Raw genomic sequence first — 15,958 nt, 5'->3', positions numbered from 1 at the left:
GGTATTAAGGCAAGATCAAGCAAGACCAGGAGCAAAGGAATACTTGTGCATAGTGCTGGTTATGTCTCTTCAACATTGATCTTCAAAAGGTCTCTTTAGCCCACTGACAACCATCAAAAAGTAAATTGTAGCAGAAATTACAAGTTACAGCAGGAGAAAAAAAAAAAAAAAAAGCCACAAGCAGGGAGGCAGGGCTGTGGAAAGGATGTAATGGTAATTACATAGTAATTTAAATTTTATACTTTTTTTTACACTAAAAGTTTTACACTACATTTTTACATTTTTTCAATGGATTTGGTGGGAAAGGAGTTGAGAAAAAGAAAGGTGGAGGTGGGAAATGCCGTAAAGATTAGTATGCTCTGGCATCACTTCAGAAAACATTGTCAAATATATTAGTCTTTGTGAGGTGGAATTTCAGATATCCTGTACTCTCTTATAAAAAGAGAAGAGCACAATTTAACAAAATAGACACTACTCAATGTCCACTCTCAAAGCCAATGATATTAAAAAACAAAAAATCATAATCAACTTCTCCCACCTGTCCTCCAGTTTACAGCATTTAGAAGTTTAAGTGTAATGCAAATCCTGTAGTATAAATACACCACCTTAATATTGCTTTAGACAAGATGTCAGGAAGTAATTGCTCATCTGCTCAGAAAAAAAATGTATATATATATGGAAATGTAATGATTAATCTAATACAGCTGTTCAAATCTGGCAAGGATTTGCAACCTGAATCTCATTCAGCCTTCTGACAGGAGTAAGGATTCATCTCCACTGTAAGCAACCAGAACCACTGTTTCAAACAATGGAAACTCAACAAGCCCTTAAAAATAGACCTCTGAACTGCACTGTACCACTGTACTTGTTCCTGATGAGTTTTGGTGATAGACCATGGGAATAAAACTTAAGGTACCCACTGAAAAAAAAAAATAATAATAAAGTCAATGTATTCTGCAAAAAAAAAAAATAAAAAAATAAAAAAATAAAATAAAAGACCTATAGTATTTTAATCTGCAGGATGATACACATGAACGCAACTCTCTTCCTCTTCCCCCTCCATAAGAGAATACTGTTACTTTCTGTGATGCTTTCTTGTTGCCATGGCATCCTTTCTATTGTAGGTCTTTTCACCCTCATGCTATTTCCCCAGTTGGCACTCAACCTGTGGGCATCTTCCTTCCAGCTCAAAAGCTTATAAATATTTGTTTCTTTTTGAAACAACACATTTCATCTGTGCATACAAGGTGCATTGTTCCACACCTCAGAGAGTTAGGTTTCAGCTAGAACGCAGAACACTGTTTGTAAGCACATAAAGACTGAGGTTGTACTTGGACAGTAAGCAGTTCATCCAAAATCTTTGTCTACATTAGTACAGTATCTAGCACTGGGGTACCTGATCACCAGAAAAGAGACCATCAAGCACTCTAGTAAGTATCACTCTTTTCTTCGACTTTACTACCCAATTTATTCTCTCAATTTCCATGTATATCTCTCCAAGATGTTCATTTTCCTGACATGCAATCCATGCTGTGGCATGCATCCCCATCAAGATGTCTGTCCATCCACCTCAGAGACTATTTGTACATCCCACCGGGCTGACTGAAGGCAGAAACACCACCAAGGAAGACACCTTCTCAAGATGAAACCTCCGGTTCCCTAGAGAGCGTCGTTAGTCTATCTGCCTGCAAGTACTGTGCCTGAGAGCGCAGCCGCTCCCCTCCCAGCGTGAGGAAAGCAGCCACAAGTCTCCAGCCGCTACTTTGCGGCCCCGCCGGGAGCCGCCGCTGCTCTCCCAGGAGATGCGCTCTGCGTTGCACTTAGGAAAACACCCTCCGCTCACACAGAGAAAAAGAAACAAAAAAATAAAAAATAAAAAATAAAAAAAAGCGGGGGGGGGGGGGGGGTGGGGTGGGGAGGAAAGGGATTGCAAAACAGGAGACTTTTGCCTGTCATAACTACAAAGTCGCAAGGAAAGTGAGATTTTTCGGAGGAAAGGCAACAGGTTTGCTAACACCGCCCCCACCCCGCCACCAGGGGAAGCACCCTGCTTCACGAGGGGCCCCGTCCCCCATCCCGATCCCGTCCCCGACCTGGGTCGCGGACACTCACCGGCGGCGCGGGCGCGGAGTTTCCGCTGCGTTTGGCGGAGCCTCGCCGTGAGCTCAGCCGCCGCCAGGACTCCGCCAGCCGTCCGCGACTGCTGCCGCGACCGCTGCCACTACCGCTGCCACTACTGCCACCGCCGCCCGCCGCCCCCTCGGCGGCACAGCCCCGCTCTGCCGCCCCGGGGCTCTGCCGTCTCTGCCCCATGGCCCGCGGCGGCGTCCCCTCTCCGCTCGGCTCGGCTCGGCTCGGCTCCGCGCAGCCCTTATCTTTAGCGATGCTGCCGAGACGCGGCGGGGGGGTGGCGGGGCGGGCCGGGGCGGAGCGGAGCCGCCCGCCCCCCGTGGCCGCGGGACCGCCCGGGGGGAGCCTCGGGGCTCGGAGCGGCGGCAGCCCCCCGGGGATGGAGCGAGAGGGGGGCACCCGCCCCGGGGGCCTCTGGAGGAGCGCGGTGTGAGCGCAGGAGATTAGAGCTCGTCGTACCCCACGGCGAAATGAGAGTTAATTGAGGGTCGGGTAGCTATACTCGATTTTGTCGCGACATGTGACATGTTATGCCCGTTCACTTCTACGTCTGGGTCTTGCCAAAATCTTACCAGGAGACTTCTCTTCATTAGTCTACGTTAACTGAACTAGATTAGTGGCTTTTCAGCAATAAATCATGTTCCTTTTTAAAATCGGGTAGCCCTTACCGATGTGCGAGTTCCCCAAAGCCCATCATTTTTCTCTCTTGTTTACACTAAGGAGGGTGGAAACACGAAGTCAGCAGCAAAAGGCAGCGTGGTACCTGTTGATAGGGTGCACCTTCTGGTGGTCTGGTTTTCTTTCTTAAATATAACAAGGAGCCTCTCTGGAATAAATTCACCTCTCTGCCAAAATTGCAAGGGTCCTGGGGTCAGTATGCCGCAGATAATGTTTTAGGAATGTGCATATCAGGTTCATCTATTCTACCTGCTGATCACAGGGCACCGGTGATGAGCTGTGGGGAAAAGGTGCCTCTCCTTTGCCGTCTGAAATCACTGCTAGTACTTCTCCGTGAGGTGAGAGGACACTCAAATCCCCACGGCTGAACTAAGATAGCTAGTAAGCATGTTAGAGTACAAGCTCAGACGTTAAAAGGTAAAGCATTACAAGGTAAATATTTCTTCTTGTGCAACACAGCCACGCTAAAAAAAAAAAAAAAAAAAAAAAAAAAAAAAAAAAAAGAGAGAGAGAGAAGGGAAAACAACAATAAACTAGATAGATATTCTGTTATTCAAGGATCATTAAAATACAGTGAGTGTTTTGCAGTCACTAAACCATTGATTTAGTGACTGCACTTTTGATTTATCTCTACAAGAATTTCTTAGAAGAATGCTTTACTGAAAAAGTCAGATGTATGCAGATCTCTTCAGAAGCTGGACATTCTGTTTTTAAAAGATACAACATTATAAAACACAATATTATTCTAGTTACAGCCACAGTACTTTAAATGATATATGAAAGGATCTATCTTCCTCACAGTGTATCTACTGCTGTAATAGTAATCAAGAAAGAAAAGGCAGAGTTTCCAAAGAATGTGTTAAATCCTCTGCTAAATAAAGGTCTGAAGCAAATAACTAAGGATTTTGTTATGGCATCAGGTAGTCTAATTCCTTTTACTCCTCTAATTAGATTCCAGTCTGATTGTTTACCTCCCATTCAGTGGGGAAACACATGATCCGGAGGGTCTTTTCCTTCCAACACCTGTAACTATAGCAAATCACTTCATTTGGTTGAACTATTCTCATGACTGCTTTTAGCTTCATTTATTCTGTACTGAGGCACATCAGTACTAGGTCAACATTGCTGGGTTAGTGAATTAGTTTTATCATCTTTATTAACATCTACAGACTGACTCTTCTGGTATCTCCTCTATCTGCTAGTCAGAGTATTAAATTTCCCAAAGCAGTGTTTTTCTTTAATTATGCATTAGAGGAATCTAACGATTTTCAAATCCCATAAAAATTTGTAAGTGACTTTGTTGGGTTTCGGTGTTGGTTTTTTTGTTTGTTTGTTTGTTGTTGTTGTTTTAAATTGTTTGTTTTGTTTTGTTTTTCTTTAATCAAATTAAATAACACCCAGAGACTACTAAAGAGTCTTTCTTGGGGTAGTGGGGAATCTCTAAAAGAATCCACAGCCAGGATACAAAAATGTTTGTGTTACTGACTTATCAATAGACTTTGACTCTGCAGCTGGAAGATGAAGTCTGCTTCCTTCACCTGTTTTGTTACACAGTGCATACTACTTATTCAGCTCACATAACCATGTAAAATACAACAGAAAAGCAAACATGAATTCTTATTTAAAATAGCAAAGCTAAATGGCTACAGATTTCAAACTAAAACAGAACAAAAATCACAGCCAAGAAGAATGTAAGTTCCTGTAAGTCTAATACACAACAGAGGCCATCAGAAGGTCAAATTTTGTGAAAAGATGTTCACCTGCTAATAGACGTGAATCTTTTTTATTTTCAGATGTAAAGGCTGAGCTTTCAGCACAGAAAACGGGCTTCATTTTCTTTATTTAAGCCTGTAAGAACCAGACCATCCTAGTGCCAGTTGTGTTTTGTATAAACCATCATAACAATAAATTTCGACTTGTTATGTGGTGTGACAGATCTTACTGTAACATGTATGTTACTGTAACATGATGCACCACACATACTTGTTTTTTATCACTGACATTATGTACACCATATGTTTATTCCTCCTAAACTTATAAACATTGCTGTTATGGCTATAGTCACCCATACTGTCTGCTTGGCTAGCAAGGTAGCATTTTCATCTTGAGCAGAGAAGGACATAACTGCATGTTATGTATACTGTAGTCTAACATCTTTATTTTAGCATTTTTCATTCCACCTATGTTTCTTATTCACAGTGGTTTATAATTACTTACAAATATTTATCAACAAGTACAAACAAATATGTCATTAGGTGTTGACAGGGCTTTATTTGCATGGTTTAAATCATAGAATCAGTTAGGTTGGAAAAGACTTCAAAGATCGAGTCCAGCTAAGGAGTTGGACTCAATGATTCTTGTAGGTCCCTTCCAACTCAGGATATTTTATGATTCTATGATCATCTAGTTCAACCTAGGACTTCCAAGTCCACCATTAAACCATGTCACTAAGCATTACATCTACATGTTTTTTGAAGACATCCAGGGATGTCTTGGCAGCCTGTTCCAATATTTCACAATGCTTTCCGTGAATAATTTCTTTCTTATATACAATCTAAACCTCCCCTGGCACAATTTGAGACCATTACCCCTTATCCTAACAATTGGTGCTTTGAAGAAGAGCCTGATCCCCACCTCACTATACCCTCCTTTAAAGTAACTGTAGAGAATGATAACGTCTCCCCTGAGCCTCCTTTTCACAAGGCTAAACAACCCCAGCTCCCTCAGCTGTTCCTCACAAGACTTGTTTTCTAGACCCTTCACCAGCTTCATTGCCCTTTTTTGGACAGACTGCAGCACTTCCATGTGCTTCTTATAGTGAGAGGTTTGAAACTGAACACAATATTCAAGGTGCAGCCTCACCAGAGTGGAGTACAGGGGAACAATCACCTCCCTGGTCCTTCTGGCCATGCTATTTCTGATACAAGACAGGATGCTGTTGGCCTTCTTCGCTACTTGAGCATGCTGCTGGCTCATATTCAGCCAGCTATTGACCAATACCACCAGGTCCCTTTCCAGCAGCTTTCTAGCCTTTCTTCCCCCATCCTGTAGTGTAACATAGGGTTGTTGTGCCCCAAGTGCAGGACCTGGCACTCAGCCTTGTTAAACCTCATACAATTGGCCTTGGCCCACCACCACAGCCTATACAGATCCCTCTGCAGACACTTCTGCTCTCAAGTAGATCAATACTTGCACCCAAATTGGCGTTTGCAAAATTACTGAAGGTGCACTCGATCACCTCATCCAGATCATTGATAAAGATATTGAAGTCGTCCTAGTACTGAACCCAAGGGGACTCCACTAGTGACCAGGCTCCAGCTGTATTTAACTCCATTCACCACAACACTTTGGGCCCAGCCACCCCGACAGCTTTTTAGCCAATTAAAAGTAAACCAGTCCAGGCCTTGAGCAGCCAGCTTCTTCAGGAGAATGCTGCAGGAAACTGTTAAAAACTTCACTGAATTCTAGCTAGAACATATACACAAACTTTTCCTCATCCACTGAGCATGATGTCATCTTGTTATATAAAGAGTTCAGGTTTATCAAGCCGGATCCGCCTTTCATAGGCCCATGCTGACTGGGCCTGATCACCTGGTTGCTCTGTAGATGCTGCATGATAATCTGCTCGGTGAGTTTCCCTGGCACCAAGGTCTACTGACAGGCCTACAGTTTCCCAGATCCTCCTTCCAGCCCTTCTTGTAGATGGGCAACACATTTGCTAGCTGCCAGTTGACTGGGACCTCCCCTGACAGCCAGGACTGCTGATAAATGATGGAAAGCGGCTTGTTGAGCACTTCCACCAACTCCTTCAGAACCCTTGGCTGGATCCCATCTGATCCCATAGACCTGTGCACACCTAAGTGGAGTAGCAGGTTGTTAACCAATTCCTCTTGGATAGAGAGGGCTTCATTCTGCTTCCTGTCCCTATCCAGCAGCTCAAGGAGCTGAGTGTCTGGAGAACTGATTTTGCTGCTAATGGCTGAGACAAAGAAGGCATTAAGAACCTCACTATTTTCCTCATCTCTTGTCAGCGTTTCCCCACACCTCCAGTAAAGGAGGTTCTTCTTAGTCCTCCTTACCTTGTTTATACATATGAGTTTATAAAAACATTTTTTATCATCTTTAGCAGCAGTAGAAAAATTGAGTTCTAGCTGGGCTTTGGCTCTTCTAATTTTCTGTCTTCACAGCCTCACGACATCTTTACAGTCCTCCTGAGTGGCCTGTCCCTCCTTCCAAAGGTTATAAACTCTCTTTCTTCCTGAGCTCTACCCAGACCTCCCTGTTCAGCCAGGCCAGTTTTCTTCTGCCCTGGTTCATCTGTTGGCATGTGGGGATGGCCTGATCCTGTGCTTTTAGGATTTCCTTCTTGAAGAGTGACTAGCCTTCCTGGCCTCCTTTGCCCTTCAGGACTGCCTGCCCAGGGACTCTGTCAACCAGTCTTCTTAACAGGCTGAAGTCTGTGCTCAGAAAGTCCAGGGAGGCATCTGTTCTCCAGATACTCAGCCCCCTGAGCTGTTAGCTAACCCCATTCTTTACTTTTCCAAGATATATTTTCCAAATATTTTAGCTTAGCAGAGTTCAAGACCCACAGAGCTGTTTGGTTTGAACTATTCAGAGGCTTGGAAGCAGTCACTCAAGGTCTGTGAAATACTTTCATTTCATCTTGCATTAGTAAGACAGCAGTTATAATTTCAGCTGGAAGAGACCACCGGGGTTCAAGTGATCCAATGCTCTGCTTAAAGCAGGTCCACTGAGATCAGCTTGCTCAGGGATTTTTTATAATAAAATAAAATAAATAAAGCTTTCACAGTTTCTCTGTATTTTTTTTTCATTGTTTATTAACCACTTAGTGAAACATCTAATTGAAAATTCTCATGTTCACAGAATCACAGAATCACAGAATTTCTAGGTTGGAAGAGACCTCAAGATCATCGAGTCCAACCTCTGACCTAACGCTAACAGTCCCCACTAAACAATATCCCTAAGCTCTACATCTAAACGTCGCTTCGGTCTGTTGTTTTTTCTCATTTCATCAAACACCTTCAAGGATAGCCTGGCTTCATCTTCTCTATACTATCATATTTAATAGAAGAAGGCAACAGTTAAGCCTTTGCAAAGCCTCTGTCCTTAAGGATGAAGAAATATATTCTCTCAATATCTTTTCAAAGACAAAGTGGATAAAACTTTCTATAGACAGCTACAAGTAGCCTCACATTCTCAGACCTTGGTCCTCACAGGAAGCTTCAACCACTTTAATATCTGCTGGAGGAACAACACAGCAGGGTATATGCAATCCAGGAAGTTCCTGGAGAATATCAATGACAACTTCCTCTTCCTCATGAGGATAAATGCTCTGCTACACCTCATACTTAAAAAAATAAAAAGTACATAGGTGTACAAAACATTTCATAATGAGCCATCATTGTGCACTTGCAGTCCTGCATCCTAGGCCTCATCAGCAGAGGAGTGGACAACATGTGGAGGGAGATGATTGTCCCTCTCTACTCTGCTATTGTGAGGCCCCACCTGGAGTGCTGTATCCAGGTCTGGAGCCCCAGGACAAGAAGGATGTGGGGCTGTTAGTTTGGATCCACAGGAGGGCCACAAAGATGATGGAGCACTGATCCTGGGAAGACAGGATGAGAAAGCTGGTAATGTTCAGCCTGGAGAAAAGAAGACTCCAGGGAGAAGTCACTGCAGTTTTTTGATACTCAAAGGGGGCTTATGAAAAAGGTGAAGAGCAACTTTATGTCCAGACAGCTAATGACAGGACAAGGGGGAATAGTTTTAAACTAAAAGAGAGGAGATTAAGATTAGAGGTTAGGAAGAAATTCTTCACTGTGAGTGTGTTGAGACACTAGAACAGGTTGCCCAGAGAAACTGTGGCTGTCCCATCCCTAGAGATGCTCAAGGTTGGATGAGATCACCTCCTTTGATTGGGTGACCCCACTGCAGCAGGGTTGGAACTAGATGATCTTTAAGGTCCCTTTCAATTCAAGCCATTCTGTAATTCTGTGATATGAATCCTTTGCTACAGTGACCATGTGATGGCAATGTTCAGAATTCTGACGAGAGGAAACAGAACAAAAAGCTAGATCACCACCCCAGACATCAGTCTTTTCAGGAACTTGCTTGAAAGAATCCCATGGGATAAGTTTCTGGATAGGAGAGGCCAAGAAAGCTGTGTTAAGAGTCACCTCCTCCAAGCTCAAGACCAGTCCTTCCTACCAGGCAGGAGGTCATTCAAAAATGCCAGGAAACCCGAGTAAATGAACAATGAGCTACTGGTAAAACAAAAAGATAAAAGGGAATATACAGAAGATGGAAGCAGAGGCAGGTTGCCTAGGAGGAATATAGAGACGCTGTCCAAGCTTGCAAAGCCAATGCCCAAACAGAGTTGCATCTGACCAGGAACATCATGATCAAAGGCCAGACAGTAAAGGTCCTGTGGATATTTCATACCTGTGATGTCAGATCTTAAAAAAAAAAATATTAACTTTCAATAAAATTATAAATGATAAACAACCATGAGCACTATGTAAATACATACAATTATTTAGTGTGTTTTAATGTCTGCTTCCTGCTACAGAAGAATCAATTTGTAGTTTGTGCATGTTTTAGGCAGAACCAGACTGCTATCACAGCAGTGTGTTATTGTCAGAGGACTGAGAGCCTTCTTCATGACCGTCATCTTTTGAAGTCTATCATTGCTATGATGTTGTAGGGTATAGGCAACCATGTTTTGGGACAGGGTATTTGAAAGTATTTCTGATTTTGTCCCAGGTTCATAAGAGAAAAGATCATGCTGTAGCTTTTGCTGCATGCTTGTAAGTCAGGCAGAGGATAGGGAAATGGAATTTGTCTGTATGTTATCCTGGGAGCTGCATGTGTGGTAGTTTCTCATCTCATCATGCCTGCAGTGAGGTCATCTTGCTTACCTCATGAAAGCCATTGAGGAGCAAGAGGTCCTACAGAGCAAGCTCTTCCCTTTATCTTCTCTGTTGGAAAAACAGGCTGCAGAGAGCAGGGGCCAGAGGATGTAAATATAGCTAACATAGCTGCAGATTGTGGTGCCACTGTAGAACTAGCATCCTAGGTGATGGAAGTAGAAATTGGAAAGAGACTAATATTGTGAGAGAGGAGAAGCAGGTTTTTCTCAGTGGATGACAAATGCCTCAACTGGACTGATGCTAATAGCAAAAAAAAAAAAAAAAAGAGTTTGGTTCCTTCATTTATGCTCAGCACCCTACACTTGGAAGGCACTTGTAACTAATTCTTCTATATTTGTGTATGGATTATGGAAGCAACTGTGAAAAGACACTAACTTTTTGAAGATGTAAGAGGTTTTTACTCTTTCACTAGAACATAGCATTTCTATGCCTTAAACTATTATACACAGTCATTGGAAATAATTTGGATATTCTGTTGTGTTTACCATAGTATGTAATGAGTATTTTTCAATTACTACAGCAACATCAATAATGCCACATAACAAATAAAAGCTTGGAAGTTGATGATATTCATCATCAGACATAATGGGTGCATTACCTAGGATTTTGCATACATGTTCAAGTATTTTGTTCTTCCTCATAGTCATTATTGTAGATCCTTCTAAAAACTAACTACAAGATAAATTATTATCATTATTATTTAAAATTATTGTCAGAGACGTGGGGAATAGTTTAATGGAAAAATACTGGTTGAACTAAAAATGCACTGGAGATTAGTAATTAATTCATAATTTTACACGTGAAAAAACTCTTCACTTGCTTTTTTTTCTGTCTCTTGGTGTAGACATACATAAGATATCAATAATGTATAGCAGTCTATAGGAGTGAAGCAGTGCCCAAGGTAATGGCATGCTCAATGCACTGGACACACAGTTTACAGGAGCTGACAGAATGCACATTTGGGTGCTGAGAGAGTTGGCTGATGTGTTCGAGGGCAGTGTTACATTGACATTTCATTGCAATCAGGGGAGGTTCTACATGACTGGGTATAAAAAAAAAAAAAGAGAAAGAGAGAGAGAGAGAGAGACAGGTCAGTCTAACTTCAGTGTCTGGGAAAGTTATGGTGCAAATACTTCTGAAAACAATTTCCAGGAAGACAATTACGAGTAGACAGCATACTTTTAACACAGAGAAACCATGACTCACTAGCCTGGTTTCCTTTAGTAAGGAGATGACTGACTCTGAGCACAAGGGAAGAGCAGTGGACATTGCTGATTATAGACAATATATAGCTTGGTTACAGAAAGGTCTTTTATATAGTCTTCCACAGTACCCTTATATGCAAACCAATAGTCATAGGCTGGTTTGATGAATTACAAAATGGGTGGGAAACTGCCAAATCACTAGTCTTAAAGGATTATGATCTGCAGCATATATCCAACAGGCAGCTGGTTACGAGTAGCATCTCTCAAAGGTCGATGATGTCAGTACTGTTTAATTTTTTTAATCAGATAGATGGATCCTGCCCTCTGCAAGTTCACAGTTTATATCAAGTTGGGGGAAAGTAGTATGTTCCTGAGGGAAAGCAACGGGACTGTTATTCAGAGAGTTATCTTACATTGCAAGTACGTCAGAAGTATGAAATATGCACAGGGCCTTCATTCTCAGGCCTTTGATCATGTTTTCACAACTACCTTAAGCTCCACAAAATTATGCAACTATGTCTTAAACTCTGCCAACTCTGTGAAAAGACGTAAACAAAGATTACATGTTTTCTTTGATTAACTTTTCATAGAAGTAATCACTTCAAGGGTATTACACAATTACAAGTGGGAAGAAAGGTTGTCTATGAATTGTTTGTTGTTTTTTTAAGTGTGGGTCATAATATAAAAACACAAGTTTTCAAAGGCAAAATTTCTCTGCCAAGCTTCTTTTTTGCTTTCTAGAAAAAGAAAAAAAAAAAAAAAAAGGAACAAACAATTCTTCATAATGTTTCCTTCCTCCAAAAAACTAAGTACCAATAATAATAACTATCCAAGATCAGATGTGAATTATTAAATTCTTTTAAAATGGGATTGTGTGTATTATAATTATTTTTTTTAAGAATCTGCTGCTGAGTGGGTCAAACATCTGCTTTCTATCAACTGCATCACGGAAGGTTTTTTCATTATCTAGTTTATAGTATTTTAATTAAGAAAGTTGTGTAAACTTAGAACAAGGAGCCTTTTCCAGAAACTAGGAATGGTTGCTGATTATCGTGTGATTGCTTACAAAATACTTGGTTTTACAACAAGAACACCTTCTGAGGTAAGACTATTCTGACTATTTACTATTCTGAGGTAGAAGTCCAAAACAACACAATTTTGATTTTGGAAGAAAAAGAGTGACCAGTTTTAACTGCTTTCATAACAAGTGAAAGAAACTCATTAAAGAATTCATACTCTGGCAAGGCTACCACAATGTATGAAATATTAGATTTCAGGTAATAAAGATGTCTCTGTATATAATATCCACAGATCTTTTCTACAACACAGCACTCTCTGGGTTTTGATAAAACCTTTTACTTTAAATACTGTTCATATTCCTGCTCCTATTGGGGAAGGGGGCGGGGGGGAGAATACTCTGACAATACAAACAGGCTTCTTATTACAAGTAAATAAATAAATAAACTAAAAATTAGATTAAACTGTGTTCTATCATTTTGCTTTTCTTTGCAGAATGAAAGATGCAAAGAGAGATCTTTTTTATACTGAATCTTTAGAAAATTAACTTTAAATCCTTATGCTTACCTTAGTTGTCATCATAGGACCTAAGCCTTTGACAGTGGAAGAAAAAGAAAAGAGCTTTTGGCAATTTTTGACTGAAAAATAGAGTTTAAGTGACCCCCCACATTTCACAACAACATTACAACAGAACCAGGTGTTCTTTACCTGTCTCATGTCCCTGATCATTTTTATCCTCAGATTATTTAAATAAGGGAACACTACAAATAGTTAGGTTGTGTGGTTGTTGTTGTTTCTGTTTTTGTTTTCTCCCCTCTGGCTCATGCTGAAAGGGGAAAGAACAGCATAAAAAAAAAAAATGGGCAATTAATAACATCTCATTTTAAAATATGCCTGGACACCTCATTAAAGTATGACAGGACAAACAAAGGCATGATTTTTTCAGTTTCTTAGAAGCCCTTAGTATAGTGTTTATTCAAGCTGAACTCCCACTACAGAGGAAAGTTGTTCTGAGCACAGACTGCAAGGATCAAACTTTCAGTTTTAAGTCTTAATTATGCTCAGTTTTACTCTCTCCCATCTGTTCACGTCAAAAGGTCACAGTCTCCACTAAAACATTGTCAGAAATATTTGTAATACCTTAGTGAGCAGACAGCATGAACAAATATTATACAATACTTTTGCTAAGGCTGTAGTTCATCCTATGCAAAAAAATAAAAAATTAAAAATTAAAAAAAAAATCAGAACAAAATAAAGAATTGCTCAAATTGGTATTTAGCCTCTTTTTTTTTTTTTTTCCTGAATTGTTAAACTGAATATTCATTTCAAGACACAAAACACTTAGTAATACAGCATAAATATAACATTTGATGACAAAATGTATTTGTGCTTAATGAAACTTGCCTATAACACAAGAAGCCAACAGATATTAAATACTTTGTAAAGCTTTTTAATAGAGAAGGCACATATGCTCATTTTACCTTCAGAAGAGCCCTGGCAGTTCAATAAATGTGAAGGCTTGAATGCAACTTTCTTCTTGGGACCCATGCTCTGGGACACAAAATACTAATTGCTCTAGAAACACTTTGGCACTCTCACAATATTCATGCTTTTGTTAAAAATATGCACCTGTCAACTAACAGAGACAAAACAGAAGTTATGAAGACCTGGTTACAAGTATCAGCTAAACACCCTGCCATGCCAAACTGCATACAGCCATCAATGTCTTTTCTTAGAGAGAGAGTGAGTAAAAAAAGGAAGAGTCAATTGATTCAAAAAATCTCTTAATCTGAGAACTACAATTTATCTTTACACAATTTTATTAAATCATACTTTGACAATCTAACAGGAATGAAAACCTTAGCCTTAAACTACAAGGCTAATACGAGTCCCCAGTATTTAATCTAAGTAAGGCAAAATGATAATGAGATTATTAGTCTCAAGACTATCACATGACATTAAAAGCTTAGGTCAATATTTATTTATTTATTTATTTTCAGTATATGAATTTATGACTGTTTATTGTTCACTGAAAAAGAGGTGTGCTAGCTTACCATACAACAAATGAAAATAACTTCTGCATTTGTCAGGAGTAGGTTTCATCTTACTGCTACATAATTCATTTTAATGAATCCTTCTCAATTAAAAAAGTATTGAAAACTAAGATGTTCCTGTGCAAATTTACCTTAGTTTGTTTTTACAACTCATTATTGTAATTATATGTTAGTAAATGTATGCAAAGTTTTGGGGCATATTAACCTTAGGCAAGTAATAACACTACACTACATCCTGTGACAGTTTAATATTGTTGAAGTAATATTTATTTAAATTGCAAGCAAGGGATCTTTGGTTGTATGGATGACTGCCAGGCATAAAACACTAAAGCACCAAGGGCAACAGAAGGGATGCCAAGGTTAATTCATTGAGATCAGAGAAAAAAGTCCTTGCTCTGATTTTGCAGCTTTGTTTCCCCATTACATTACTAGTTCCCAAAATCATAAGTAATTTGCTGACCTAGAACAGTTCTGTATACTGGAATACACTTTTTTATTTATCTAAGGAAAGAGTAGAGACATCTAGTGCAAACGTTCTGGAAAAGTTGATAAATCTATACCATGCTTTTTTTTTTTTTTTATTTCTAAAAAGAGAATAATCCCTTGTGAGAGACAACATACTGTCCTTTTCCATAGAACACCTCCATACTCTGAAAGACCCCAAGCTTGAGTGACTTCTGTGTATATCAGAGAGAGAACCGGTCTGTCTCACATATTTAAATATTAATTCCCCTTTCTATATAAGGTCAAGTAGAAATGGCAGTGACCCCAGAATTGCTTAATCTGGTTACCATGCATCTTTCCTTGCAGAAGAGGAGCCTTGAAGATCAATATTGAACTGGTCTAGGCAGCACTACTAATTATGTTTAGTTAAGAGGAATTTTGTGCTTGTTGAGTCTAATTTTTATTTCTGACACCTGGCAGATTGGAGCTAAATAATTTATGTATTATTCATATATGTAAAGACTCTTACATTTATTAAGTTCAATATCATAATGTTTTGTTTCATATAAAATTAAGATCTTCAGCCACCAAAGCACTTAGACCTATATTTAACTTTGAAATCATTAGAACTGTCAGTGATTTTTAAAGAAGCTACGTCTGCTTCATGAAGTACTGCTGAATGCATAACTACTACTATAAAAATATGTAAGTGCCAACTATTAAAGGTTTGATTTTCACATTACTAACATTGTAGATAAGAAAGCTGAATGCCTGTGTTCCACTCTGTAATGGTGTTATAACCTCTGCCAAAATGCAGAGGTTATGGGCTGGGCATGAATTAATTTACCTCTGGAACTATCTACATATGTAAACAGAGAAGCAGTTGGATCTTTATAAAACAAACCAATAGACATTATAGTATTGTATTTATTCCTCTGGTTATAGAATATTGAGTTAATTTAATTGAGTAGAAGAAAAAAAAAATGCACATATAACAGTGGGGAAAAGTCATGTAGTGGTAGTTTCCAATCAGTTAATGAGTTAACTGATTAGTTAATTAATTGTAGTTAATTGTATTATAGGAGTTAAACTATCAGGTGTCATGCTGCAGTTAAAAGTCATTAGTCTTTCAACATGGTTACAAGTAAAAATATTTTTTTTTGTAATCTTAAACATATAGACAGGGGATTTTCTCAGGAATGAGTTGAAAAATAAAACAATTTAATTTTTGTGCTTTATCCTTAGCCTCTACAAGACACTTACAAAAATAATGATAGACATCATTTTAACTCCAACTGTAGTCTGTAAATTCTGGAAAGAATAGTTACCATGGTACCCCAAGTTCTTTTAGCAGATTAATTCTTTTCCAGACTTGTTGCTGTTATGTCATTTAGTGTGATTGATTGCATGCTCAAATTGATTGATGATTTATATCAACAAGAGAATACTTGTTATCACCTAACATTTTCTACTGAAGTGA

The 15,958-nt window shown here is 39.5% G+C and overlaps 1 protein-coding gene across 2 annotated transcripts in view; it reads right to left on the bottom strand.

Moving 5' to 3' along the window:
• Nucleotides 1–2,366, bottom strand: part of TRPM3 (transient receptor potential cation channel subfamily M member 3) — a 424,148-nt gene extending 421,782 nt beyond the window's left edge. For both annotated transcript variants that reach the window (XM_072031293.1, XM_038170832.2), the window contains exon 1: nt 2,113–2,366. In XM_072031293.1, the coding sequence (XP_071887394.1) occupies nt 2,113–2,313 (201 nt within the window). In that variant the 5' untranslated portion in view covers nt 2,314–2,366. The remainder of the gene's footprint in view (nt 1–2,112) is intronic.
• Nucleotides 2,367–15,958: the final 13,592 nt, after the last annotated feature.

Source organism: Anas platyrhynchos, chromosome Z, assembly GCF_047663525.1.
Source record: "Anas platyrhynchos isolate ZD024472 breed Pekin duck chromosome Z, IASCAAS_PekinDuck_T2T, whole genome shotgun sequence".
Lineage (NCBI taxonomy): Eukaryota > Metazoa > Chordata > Aves > Anseriformes > Anatidae > Anas > Anas platyrhynchos.
The sequence above is the reverse complement of the archived record's forward strand: the minus strand, read 5'-3'. Positions and strand labels throughout refer to the sequence as shown.